Here is a 13160-nt window from a genome sequence, read left to right on the forward strand (position 1 = left end):
ACAACGAAAAAAAAGTTAGAATATAAGGTCTTCAAAGATAAGATTGAGATCCAATGCAATTAAATGCCCATATTGTTTCTAATTTGAGCAGACAATTGTAAAATGGCCCTTATGAGGCTCACTTGCCCAGGCAAATGTTTGCCTTTCGAGCAGCCCAAGACTTGCTGGGGCAACTAAACTCCATAAGGAGACTTCTCACAATTACATGAACACCAGTCTAGAAGAGAAGAATGATAGAAAATGATTTACAATGATGAGAAGTGTAAACCATTTTATGTCTCGTAAAATTTATTTTCATTGTTTAGCTCCAAATATTTTCGAGTTTGACCAAATATTTTACGCCAAAAAAACACATTCTTCGGGGAGAAATATTTGGTACTCCCTAAGAAGATAAGCCGCGGGCACCCACCGCTTGTCCTTTTGTGGATGCCGTGGTCAAGTGACAAGAGGGGAATGAGATGCCGCCGGCACCCACGGCTAAACCTGTCCCACATGCCTTCCTACTTCCTAGGCATACTCATATTCGAAAATAATAATTTTAGCTTCAGCCAAACAAACCCTTAAAGGAAATTTCTAAGAAGAAACTTCAATCAGGCACAAATCAACGCCTTTGATTTTTCCTTTCTCTTTCTCTTTCTTCTTTTAGTAGTAGGGTTAGGTTCCAAAACATGCATCGACTTCTTTCTTTCCAACTCACAATGGTCCCACCGAGTGTGCCGACCGCCGATTCATTCTCTAATTCGTGCTTCAACTTGGAATTTTATCCTCTCTAATTGTCATTAAAGTCATAATAATCCACGCAGGACTCCTATTGAGCTTCCATCAAATTAAGTATCTGGAAGAACCTTCTTCAAACTCCTCTTCATAACAAGAGTCGATATCTTTTCATTATTTCATAAAAATGTCTCTTTCTTTTATTCTACCAAATATTAAATAGATTGCCATTTGCCACTCTCTCTCTCCATCCTCAATGAAGAAGTTGACCAGCTCCACTTCAATGTGTTTGATCCCAAGCTTCTCTTATAATCCAAGCTTGTCTGTCTGGCTACAACTAGGGACGGTATCGGTATCTCTCCTTCAAAGCAATGAAAAACATCTTGGGAAAAAAATTCCAAAAACCACCGAGGAAGAAACCTGAGGAAACGGAGGCCCAACACCGACAGGACTACGACACATTTTTTTTCCTATCCCTTGAGTAAGCTCCAAGCCTTTTTGCTGTTTTTTTTTTTTTTCTGGCTTCAAATTTTCCTCCGGGAAAGCAAGCACAGACAGACACCCATGGAGAAACGCCAATATGGGTTCGCGCTAATTTTGTCAATCGTCGTCTCCCTTGGCGTTGTCTCCTTCCTGTCGTGCATTGCTGCTGAGCTAAAGAGAACAAAGGTAACCTTTAATAATGATATAGGCAATTGGTTCGGTTTGTGAAGCATGTGTTTTTGAGTAATCTGTTTAAGATCAACTTGTTTCTTGTCTGGGTTTTTGTTTTTGTAGAAGGAGGATCTCAAGTTGGATGGGAAACTTTGTTATTTGCCAGGAAGTCATGCATTTGGGTTTGGAATTGCGGCATTGGTCTGTTTGGCTGTCGCTCAGATCATCGGAAATCTGATCATTTGCTGGAATTCTTATTCAGGAGAGAACAGAAACGACAGCAAGACGAGGAGGCCGAGGATTGCTGCAATCCTCCTGCTAATTTCATGGTAGGTGATCAATCTTTGGCAAACTTTGCGTTGCTTTGCAACTTCTACGCTCAAACTTCGCTGTCACATTAAAATTCTAGTGTTAATTGCATTTCTTCTTTAAGCTACCCCTCATTTACACATTAGCCGCGCCCCATAAACTACAAACTATCACATTCAACCACCCGTAAACTACCTTTTACTTTTCTTTTTTTCTCCTTTTTTTTTTTTTTTTTTAATATCCTAACTACTATTTCTTGAGGGGAAAAAAAAATCTCCTATCTAAGTCAAGATATATGTGCTTTTTTAGACGTAGGGACAAAAATACCATCTAATAAATAATGCAAAAGTTTGAAACTAAATACAAATAATAATTAAAAATTTAAAAATAAAGAATAGAGATAGTCGTCGAACCACACCTAAACCACCCCTAGGGTGGCTTCTATTTTTTTTAAAAAAAAAAAATTTCTTTTTAACTTTAAGGGTATTTAAGTAGATTTAATTTTTAAACTTAAGGTTATTTCATCATTTCATGCCCTTTTTTGGTTAAAAATTATACAAAATACTACACCTTCGTCTCACTTTCATCCCATTGGATTGATGGCGCTGTGATGGTGGGATTAAGGTACGTACAGCATATAACCTTACTCTTTGACTAATGGCGGGAGTTTCTTGCAAGAACATGGTAGTTCCAAGGGGTGTAATAGGTTTCACGGGGTCAATGCCTAAATAGGGGACGGTAATTAACCCAAAATTCTATGAAAACGAATTAGAATTCTATGACACAGGTGGCCACACCTGGTAAAATTTCCATACTTGTCCATATATTCACCACAATCATATTTCAAAAACACTGGCAACCACCATGAAATGCCGTTATCAAAACAGATTCACCATATACGACGGAATGATGTCGGATGTGGGTGCTGTGATTGGCCACAGTGTGGCTGTGGCAACTAAGAAGACGTTGGGAGGTGGGGGAGACCACATGTTTAGAAAATTATAAGCACATGCACAGCTGTAGATGTTTCAGTTTCTTAATCTAATCTGAGATTCAGGCACCTAGAAAAGTCAAATATTAAAATGATAACAGTAACATGGTCCTAGACCTAGTATCAAATATCAAACAAGTTCTAAATTAATTAATCCATGTTGCAGGTTGAGCTTTGGAATTGCAGCTATATTAATGGGTGTAGCCATGAGTATGAGTAGAAGGCAGCCGTATGGGAAAGGATGGTTAGACGGCGAGTGCTACCTGGTCAAAGACGGGACGTACATTGGTTCAGCAATACTAGTTCTGGTCACAATAGGCTCGACGCTGGGCTCAGCCATTCTAACAAAAAGAATTAACCAGGCTGATAAGGGCAAAAGGGTACACGCACAAGTAGCATGACAAGACACAGAATGGAATTACATGAAAAGCTTTAAGAAAACAGAGGCTGATCTCCGAGGAAAGAGAGGTTGATTGGGAGAAGCAGCGAAGAACGTTAACGTAGGGCAACAATTTTCTCTTTTTCATTTGCTAGTGGGGAACAAGGGCTCAATAAAACCAAAGACCCACTGCCGAAGAGCCTTTTGGCTTCCCTATCCATTGTCAAAAGAAATTATTTCCAACAAAAATGAAAGAGACTTCTTTTGAGAATTTTCAACCCAGGTTAGTCATTGACAGGTACAGATCCTCCACGAATCACGATGGTACCCACCAACACAAAATTATTTCTACTAAGTTGTATATTTTAGCTCCAAGTTGGTATTTGACATGGATAGATCCTCCATGACGGAACCCACCAACAACAAATAATTCTATTAAGATATGTTATCTCTTCCAATCGCATAATTACACATGATAATGAAATAATTTATATATCTATCAATAAGCAAATAAGTTTGACGAGAAGTCTAGAAACTGACCTAAATTTCTTTCTTGCCAAATTTACCCTGAACTAACAAGAGGTCAACAATCACACGTCACATAGGAAAACATTCAATTATCTTCAACTAATCTATTATAAGTTTGAGCAATTCAATCATCTCCAGTAATTCTATCCTTAAAGGTGTTTCATAGTCACATAGCAAGATAAATTGTTTACGCAGTTTGACAAGATTACATACACAATTCAGAACGGGCCAAGAAAGGCCGAACAAAACCAACCAACTCACCCAAGTTTGAAAGGCACAGGCTTGGCTCCTAGACCTCACCACCAACCAAACCATTGACTGTACTAAAAAAAAAAGAAGAAAAAAATTACCAATTTGTTTGTTGATGACACTGCTTGAAAAGGTCAGGTCATGGACAAAAAAATAACATGAACCTGCCATAATTGGTAATTCTGATAGTTCCAACCAAGCATCTCACGATGAACCCCAAGATAAGATGTCAACATCATTTACCTTGAGATTCATTGCTCATAAAGCCAAAGGTCAAAAAGGAGGTAAGTTTGTCAATGAGGTAAAAAAGACAAAGTAGAACCATGATGGACAGAAGAAACCAGGTTGTTTGGAGAATACTGAGATTCAGATAGCATTAGAAAGGCATGTTCCCACCACGCCCCCCTCCACCATAGCCGTATCCCCTTCCACCATAGCCGTATCCCCTTCCGCAGTTATATGATGCCGGGTAATTACCACGTCCACCAGCATATCCACCATAACGTACATCAGGACTCTGTTGGAAATTGCCAAATGTCTGCAAAAGTAAAAGAGAAACAGAAATTTGCTGACATCCATTGAATATACTTTTATTTCTTGGCACAAGTTTGATTCATGATTTTACTTCTCAAATGTTGAAATAATACAAACATGTTGGCAAACCTCAGTATCCATCCTAATTCGCTCAGAGAACCTGTTCTGTCCATTCCTAGCTCCACGATTGAGCGAATTACATGAAATTGTGTCGAAGAACTCATCCTTATTATATGCAGACTGCATAGAGAATAAATAATAGGGGTTTACGTATTAAAAAGACCATGCACTAGACAATGATAACCACACATAAATTCAGTTGTCTTGTTTGTGTCAAAGAAAAAAAGAAAAAAACAAAGAGAGAAAGAAATACCAAAAATAGGAACATCTTACTCGCGTTTATGGAAACATTGCAAGTCTTACCTTAGGGTTAGGTATCAAGCCATGATCCTCTCTGTTCCCCAAGCTCTGACCAGTTGCATAGTCCTGTATTCCCTGTGTTTTATCGTTTGTCTTTCCAAGATAACCCCATACTTCATCCTTTTTGAACTTCTCGTTCATGGCCATAAAATTGAACTCTTCAGTGAATTGCACAGCTGAGTACTGAGACTGCAAAAAATAAAAAAGATAACAGATAAAAATTCACTCACATTTAGACAATTGATAAGATGCTATCAATGCAAATGGACTACGCATAGTAACCAAAAATTTTTTCTTTCTGCTTCACATCAAATATTTCATATTTAGTATATAAGAGCAAAATAATGGTCTCCAATGAAAGCAAACTGTATAAAACTGTTCAAATACACACGCTCCATAGAGACATGCATCACACCCTAAGCAAGTTGACAGATCCTGCTTTCAAAAACAAAGAAAATGCTAAAATGAAAATGGACTTCATAAATATATCCCAGTACACAGAACTCATGTACCCAAACACACGTGCCAACCAAAGGAATCAAGTGGGCAGACCTATTCTCATGCACAAAGAAGGGCATGAATCAACATGAAAGCCAACTGCAAGATAGAATGACTGAGAGATCACAGTGACCAGATACACGCATACGAGGTAGAGACAAGGCACTCCACTTTGGATGGAACCAAGAGAGTACCCTCATAACCCGCCCCATTGAAAAACAAACGAGATAAATAATATACGTACTTTGGATTCACATGAATACCAACAGCCTAACAGCCTGAATACCAACAATGAATATCCCACAAAACTACATACATGCATACCCATGTACCTACTTTTAAGATATATTTGAAACAAATATCTTATCATACTTCCAATAACTCCTAATCAAGCATTTATTTCCAAAATATTGCTACAGAGATATGGGAAGCTCTTCTTTTTTCTTTTATTTTTTTCTGTACTCCACATGCTTCCTACCCATTTGATATCATAAACCATCCAAATTTACTAGTACAGTTACAGGCCCTTGACATGAGGGAGGAAGATCAAGAGTTGTCATCAAAGGAGAGTTTTAATGAACTTAAGCCAGAAATACAATATATTGCTCATTTGGAAGAGATCAGTTGCGGCTAAGTAGTGGATGATAATACTTAAATTTTCCCTAGGCTTGCAATTTCATATAGGAGAGCTAATTTTATTCATAAGTCTCACTTGTAATGGTATAAGTCACCAAAAAGGAGGTTAAAGAACGAATGGTACAATTCTATGAAGGATTTATATTATGAATCAGAAAAGTGGAGACGAGGTGCTTGGGCACTGAAGGAAATGAAAGGGAAAAGGCCCCTGGTCCCAATTGTTTCCTATAGGATTTTTCCAGCCTTGTTGGAGAGTGGTGAAAGATGTTATCAAGAACTTTCAAACCCTTTTAAGAACGGCATTTTTTAGAAGTCTTAATGCCTCCTTTATTGCAGTAATTCCTAAAATATTAAGTGCTTCTGACGTGAGGTATTCTAAGCCTATGAGTTTGATAGGCAGGCCTTAATTCTCAGAATGAGTTTATAGATGGAAGGCAAATTTTGGATTATGTGGCAAACAAATGTCTAGAAAGTAGTTCTTGCTCTTTTTGTCCCTTCTCTCTAGGTGGCTTCTCCATGTGTACTTGGAGGCGCCTTATGCCTTTAATGCTTTTAATGATATTTCGATTAATTATCAAAAATAAATGTCTAGAAAGCATAATACAATTGAAAATTCCAGGGTCCATGTGCAAGCTTGATTTGGAAAAGACCTATGACAGTGTAAAGTGGAATTTCTACTTCATTTGCTGGAGCACATGGATTTTGGGGCTAGAGGAGATCTTAGATTTCTTATTGTGTATCGACAATGAGGTTTTCTATCTTATTTAATTGGAGTCCAACTGTTCTCCTTTAGCTCTAGAGGATTGAGACAAGGAAAAATACTATGCCCATTTCTTTTTCTCTTGATGAGAGAGGTTTTCTGCTGTATCATTAAGGACAGAATTTTCCTCCAAACTGGGTGGGAGGAAATCTATAAAAATAACATGTGTCCCTTGACCATGTAAAAAGCACATGTTTTTTAATAATAGGGACAAAGTTAGAAGAAATTTATTAAAAAAGCATGTTCATCTTGCACGCTATTGAAAAACCATGCGCTAGAAGTAGTGCAAGAAATTTCTAGAGTTCAAAAGGAGGTTCATTTGCCCAAATGGCATTACGACTTTAGGTTGATAATAATTAAGTAATGAGTGAAGCTTTTCATGCTCTATTTCCTTTTTTCTTATCTCCTGGTAAATTTTGGGTAATTTCCTTTGAAGATGTTCATTTTCCTATTCATTCCACCCGAAGAAAACCGCTTAAAATCCAAATATAATATCAAAAAGGAGCACGGGCACCCAAGAAAAATTATATTCAAGTATTATGAATAGTAACAACACTTCTGTAAAGCCATTCAGCTAATAAGAATGCACCCAAAAATTAATGTGCGTCATATTTCACCACCATATTATATGAAACAGAACACTGATTAAAAGTTATAAAATGCAATAGCTCCAAGAAAGTTTGCTAAAAGTAGAATGAAAATTAAATTATAAGTTGTATGCCCAGCCAAAAGCAAAAAAGAGAGAACCTGACCTGTTGTGAAGAAGTCGGCAATGGTAAAAGGGGTGCTTGAGATACTGGCATAGAAATTAATGATGAAAATCTAGATGATCCCAGTGTTGGAGCACTTAAATCACTCTTATCAGGGTACAATTTCTGTGTGGAAGAATGCGGACGTGGTCTAGACTGAGTTAACTGATCAGTAGATACCAAAGATGGAGATGGTGTTAGCAAGGGGCCTAAAGAATCCACAAATGGAGAGGCAGGATAAGGCTTGGGCTGGACAGGAAGAACCAATCTTGGGTCAGAAACAGCTTTACCAACAATTTGAGCTTCACTGGCTTTTATGTCTATGCAAGATGAAGGAAACAAAGATAGATTTGATCCATTAGTAGTCATAGATGCAGAATGTGGTAAAGATGACTTTATGGACAAAGAGGATGGCATATCAAGAGAAACTGGACTAAGTGAGGCTGACGAATTTGGATGTACAGATGCAGAAGCAATATATGAAGATACAGGAGTACCGAATTCTGATGTATTCAGCAGGCTCGGGGTTGTAGATACTTGAATTTTAGGAGCCTGCAACTGACGCAGCATTGTCAAGGGAAATGATTCAGAGGATGGGGATTGAAAAGATATAGGTTGCTGTGGAGCATGAGATACACTGACAGATGTTCCATGATGCCCTTGCCAATACAATGGCGTAGAAGAAGATAGGCCTTGTGCAGCCAGTACGCGATCCAATGGACCCACCTGGGTTACAGATTGATATGAAGGCTGCGCACCAGGATAGGCTCTAGTTTTCAAAGCAGGGGTATCTTGCCATTGAGTTGACTCCGTCAAAGTTTTACCACCATTTGAAGCGAATGGTGAAGAATTTGAATGCATCCCATCATAGTGTGACTGCAAAGATAAAGCAAATCAAATATGTAGGTGAACTTGATTCGCCTTAATGAAACTTCAAAATTTGAGTTCCTTAATCTCCTAGGATGTCAGTACCTGGATGATAGCAGGATCATTGTGAATCTGCTCTGCATGGGCAGCTGGGGAGGACTTAACTTGCAAGTCCTGAATAGTATATGTTCATAAGGGTTGATACATGTAAAATAGAAACCAGCAAATTTAACATGCCCACAATTTTAGAAGACTATCAAAACAAGTATTTGGTGAGATCAGACAGCAACATCATCAAATGTCATCAACACAAATTCAAAAACAAAATGCATATGTTTGTGTTTATGTGACTGTCTCTGCGTGCGCGAGAGAATGTAACTGTGAGAGAGACAGAGAGAGAAGTCAAAGTGATGCAAATGCACCCATGATTTAAGTCTGCACTTTCCTTTTTTGAGGCTATAAGTAGTATATGTACTCTTATAACGTAAGGAGAAGTGAGATCTTTTCTTAGCTCAGGCACACTATGCCTTCTTCTCAGGTGTGGGGCTTTTCTTGTATACGGTGTCTGGAAAATTTTAATGTCCATTTCCTATGATGCTTTAACAACATTTCCAGGATTCCAAACAGAACTCATTTCCACATTTTTCAGTAGTTCACCAACATATTCACATTTTAGTTATTAATCCTGGATCAAGCTTTCAACTTTATTAATTAAGCATAATACACACTCCAACGTATATATTTGGGCTCAACCCTTCTACCAGCAATGCGTTCCTAGTCTTAATTGGCCAGGTCATGCCTCCGGTGCTATTACTTTGAAGAAACTAGAGTGCTTAAAGCAAGCCTACACACTAGATACATTAGCACGGGATAACATCATACGGTGGCAGTCTTATTGTGTCGGTCTATTAAATTAGAGTAATGATTAACAAGAACAGTCGGGTGTACTTGTATTTCATAGTCAGAGATAAAATTCTTGCATTCATGAAAGACGAACAACTGCAAAAGCAGTTGACAAAGATGGTTTCATCAATTAAGAACGAAAAAATACATGATGTCGTCCTAGTCTCAACCATAAACAATGCCAAACAGGGATTCAACAAATGTTGCTTTCAAGACTATGCCGGCACCTTATGAGAAATCAAAGTCTTTGGTTTGTATGGTCACAAGGCTAAAACTTTAAGGAATTGACAGAAGGGCACCACCAGGAGTGGATCCTACAGCTTACTTTGACTCAACACGGGAAAACTTACCAAGTTCAGACATAATAAGGATTGCAAAACTAAGAGCTCTTTCTTAATTCTATGGGTAGTGGTGAATGGTTGTTCTTAGTTGGTGAAGCAATTTGTCTAGTTAATTCTGTTACCAAGGAAAATAAATTTGACCTGAGTTTGAGCACGTTCTTATAGCTCGATTTGAGTTTGAGACTATATAAAATTTTGTTGAGCCGAGTTCGAACAGCTAAAACTCGCCTCGGCTTGGCTCGATTACAACCCTAACTAGAGCTTTAAGAATTACTATTAAAAAAAAAAAAATTAAAAAAAAAGAAGGATATAGATTGTAATAAGAATCAAGAGAAAAGGAGGCATTCTGAGAACAGATAATAAGTTACTCTCACTTACTTTAATGTCACTTCCTCGGAAAAGAATGTACTCATACACCTGATCACCTGGCGAAATTTGAGGGCCATCTTTCTTCCGCCCCTCTGTTCCATAAGACCTAACTGCAAGATCATAGAGGCAGGCTGAAATGCATAGATTTTCAAAAAACAAAAAACAAAACGCAATAGGCTACAAGAAACTTTTGTCTAAACAAAGCAAGGGATTCAATATCTTGCTACCAACTCTAGCCTAAGGAATACAAGTAAATTTGTGCATATCATATTAAAATATAACAGCATCAACATGGAGAACGAGTACTAACACATAGTGTTTTGTTTGTTATTCTTTTCCATTAATGTAAAATACCAGACTGCAGCTTATATTACCCCCATAATAAGTGTCTTACTTTCTAGTTTTTATTTAATTCAAAACTTCAAGTATTTCACTTGCAGTTTTTATCTTCATTTTATAGATTTTGATAAGTAAAATAAACATTATCAAGAATGAGAGGATAACCTCGACTATACATGTAGTATACAAGACATTATCCAAAAAAATCACAATCTAAAGCTTCACAAATCAAGAAAATCATAAAAATGTAGGAAAAGGAAGACTGTATCTTAATACCTGCAGCATTCCTGCTATTCCAGTAACCACTAAATCATAATGAAATCATCCTAAGTTCTCCATATTCCATACTAAATTAAATTTTAATCGGCCAATAAGCTTGCAATATTATAGCAATATTTTTAAACCAGCAGAAACATCCATCACATAGAAATGAGCAAAAACATAGTATCTCCGCGTCATCAATACCCCAAATTAGACCCTTGACAGATGTAAATCATATCTATATATATATTTGCGCACACACACATTATATATACATACCAATATGCATAATATGGTTCTCTACATCACCAAAGCCAGAAAACTAAACCTAGACAAAAGCAAGGGTTCTCATTTCTCAGGACAACGCAGAAACTATTAAATGATAGATGAAGATTGCGAAATTATATGAACAAATATAAAATAAAGAAATTAAAAACAAGATGCAATAAATATTAACTAAATCAAAGTCTCACACAAAATATAACCAAAATAAAAGAATATAAATATGCGACATACATATACATATGTATATATTATTTATATGCGTATAGGTACGTGAAGTAGATGGATAGGGCATAAATACCATTCTTGAGGCCAATAGTGGAATCCGGGACGTTGAGGTGGCAGAGGACGCCCTCGTAGCGAATCTCGAACTTGGAAATGAGGCTTATGAAGCTCCCCATGTACGATTCCGTGGCATTCGAAGAAGAAGAAGAAAAAGAAGGAGAAGGTTTTGCCCCAGATTCACTCGCCATTTTAGTCACGATCACCACGAAAAGAGAAAAAACGACGAGAAAGTGAAAGAAAACGAAGGGTATATCCTCTCAGAATCAGTTGCTCCTTTCTAAGATTAGGGTTCTCGCTCTGTCTCCCTCTCTCAAAACAGGTTTTCTTTTGAGCGAAGGTTTCTTTCTTTCGTTTGTATTTTTGCCTTTTGCGTTTTTTTTTTTTTCGTTCTTTCTTACCTCCAAGAAAAGCTTGTATAACAAGGCACTATATACTTAATCAGATGGGCCCGTTAAAAGGCCCACAGAGGCTTTAAAGCAACGGAATTAGTAGAATCAACTTGTTTGTCAAGTTAGATTACATGATTAATCCATTTGTTTCTTCTTCCTTAATATAATAATGCCAAATAAAAACTTATTGGAAAAATTTCAGAAAGTCCCTTTGAACTTTCAGCCAAATTGAAAAATCCCCCATGAATTTTCAAAACTCTCATTTAGGTTCTCTAAACTTTGATTTTCTCTCACTTTGGACTATTTTAACATTAAACTACGTCGTTTTGTGTCCTAAAATTACAACACATATCCAGTCCAAAACGACATAGTTTAATGTTAAAAAAGTTCAAAGTGAAAGAAAACCAAAGTTCAAAGGGCCTAAATGAGAGTTTTGAAAATTCAGGAGAAATTTTTCAAATTGACTGAAAGTTCAGGGGGCTTTCTGAAGTTTCTTCAAACTTATTTTACATTAGAAACAATCAACAAGCATTAAAAACTATTCAGATTTGTATCGATTACGCCAAGCCAAACCCATTGGCAAATCCATTCAAAAGTAGTCCATAGGGTTTGTTCTAGTTGATTGGAATTATGAAGCACCTGCAATAGGACGTGATAAAATGCTTCACGCATATTGCTTTCAATGGGGGGATCTTCAAAAATTTGCGGCACTGCTTCAAACAAGATGAGTCACTGTGACATCTTAGCACATGATTGAGACGTAGTTCCTGTGTGGTCCTTTTTGTGCATCCTAGGACATGAAAACATCAATAAATGTTTTTTTTTGTTTTTTTTTTCTTTCATTTTTTCATACCGTCCTGTTTTTCTTAAAAAAAAAAAAAAAAAAAAAATCCTCCAACTAATAATAAATTCATAAATATTTCGGGGAAACTACATTTTTTCTCATGAACTACAACACCTTGGCACTTTATCCCCATAAACTACTAACTGTGACACCCGACCCATAAACTATCATTTTGTTCCCAAAACTCACATTCTGTCAATCAAAAGCGTTAGATCAAACGGTCTACCCGTCACTTTGTTCCCATGAATTACAATTAATTGTCATTTTGCTCCTATAAACTACAATGTATTGTCACTTTGACTGTCTGAGTTAGCGCATTTGACTAATGAAATGGAGTTTTAGGTACAAAATGGTAGTTCATAGGATTGTATGTCACAGTTAATAGTTTATAAAAATAAAGTGAAAATGCGTTGTAATCATAGAGAGAAAAAGTAATTTCCCCGAATATTTCTCTGGTAAGACCATTGAGACCAATTCACCCACCCCTATAAATAAAAGGATTAAAAAAACAAATAAACCAAGTCGTTTTTCCTTTTTATGCCATAGTAAGATAATTAGAGGATGAAATGGGGATAGAAACAAAAAAAAAAAAAAAGGCTTTTTAAATGCCGAATCGCGATTTTAGAGGTCAAACCACAATTTTATTAAACACTTAATTGTATTTTTAAAAATCATATTCTTATTATTAACTACATTTTAAAATCGGTATTTTTTCAAAGTGCACGTTTTGAATCCTTTAAACCAAATGAACCCAAAATATGGAATAAAAACGCTTCTTAAGCCAAGTGATACGTAGAAGGTGGCTTAGAATATATTAACATAAGCGTCCTTGGCGGATGTAATTGTTCAAACTATATTT

General features: G+C 36.7%; 2 protein-coding genes across 6 annotated transcripts; one reads left to right on the forward strand and one right to left on the reverse strand.

The window, feature by feature from the left end:
* The first annotated feature begins 949 nt into the window (after nucleotides 1-949).
* Nucleotides 950-3270, forward strand: LOC132176277 (protein MODIFYING WALL LIGNIN-2). Its single transcript, XM_059588436.1, has 3 exons — nucleotides 950-1383; nucleotides 1492-1697; nucleotides 2835-3270. Exons 1-3 carry the CDS (start codon nucleotides 1279-1281, stop codon nucleotides 3067-3069), a joined length of 546 nt encoding a protein of 181 aa, XP_059444419.1. The 5' UTR covers nucleotides 950-1278; the 3' UTR covers nucleotides 3070-3270.
* Nucleotides 3271-3622: 352 nt separating this feature from the next.
* Nucleotides 3623-11446, reverse strand: LOC132176596 (decapping 5-like protein). Of its 5 annotated transcripts, none has more exons than XR_009439545.1 (8): nucleotides 11085-11446; nucleotides 9911-10011; nucleotides 8394-8462; nucleotides 7425-8297; nucleotides 4782-4967; nucleotides 4488-4598; nucleotides 4147-4362; nucleotides 3623-3893 (listed from the first exon to the last, which is right to left on the reverse strand). XR_009439545.1 is itself a non-coding variant. In XM_059588852.1 (7 exons), exons 1-7 carry the CDS (start codon nucleotides 11254-11256, stop codon nucleotides 4201-4203), a joined length of 1674 nt encoding a protein of 557 aa, XP_059444835.1. In that variant the 5' UTR covers nucleotides 11257-11446; the 3' UTR covers nucleotides 3624-4200. The 5 variants fall into 5 exon arrangements, 1 of the variants encoding a protein (XP_059444835.1); XR_009439544.1 differs by having other exon boundaries at nucleotides 3623-3898; XR_009439543.1 differs by having other exon boundaries at nucleotides 3989-4362.
* Nucleotides 11447-13160: the final 1714 nt, after the last annotated feature.

The sequence above is a fragment of the Corylus avellana genome, chromosome ca3, assembly GCF_901000735.1.
Source record: "Corylus avellana chromosome ca3, CavTom2PMs-1.0".
Lineage (NCBI taxonomy): Eukaryota > Viridiplantae > Streptophyta > Magnoliopsida > Fagales > Betulaceae > Corylus > Corylus avellana.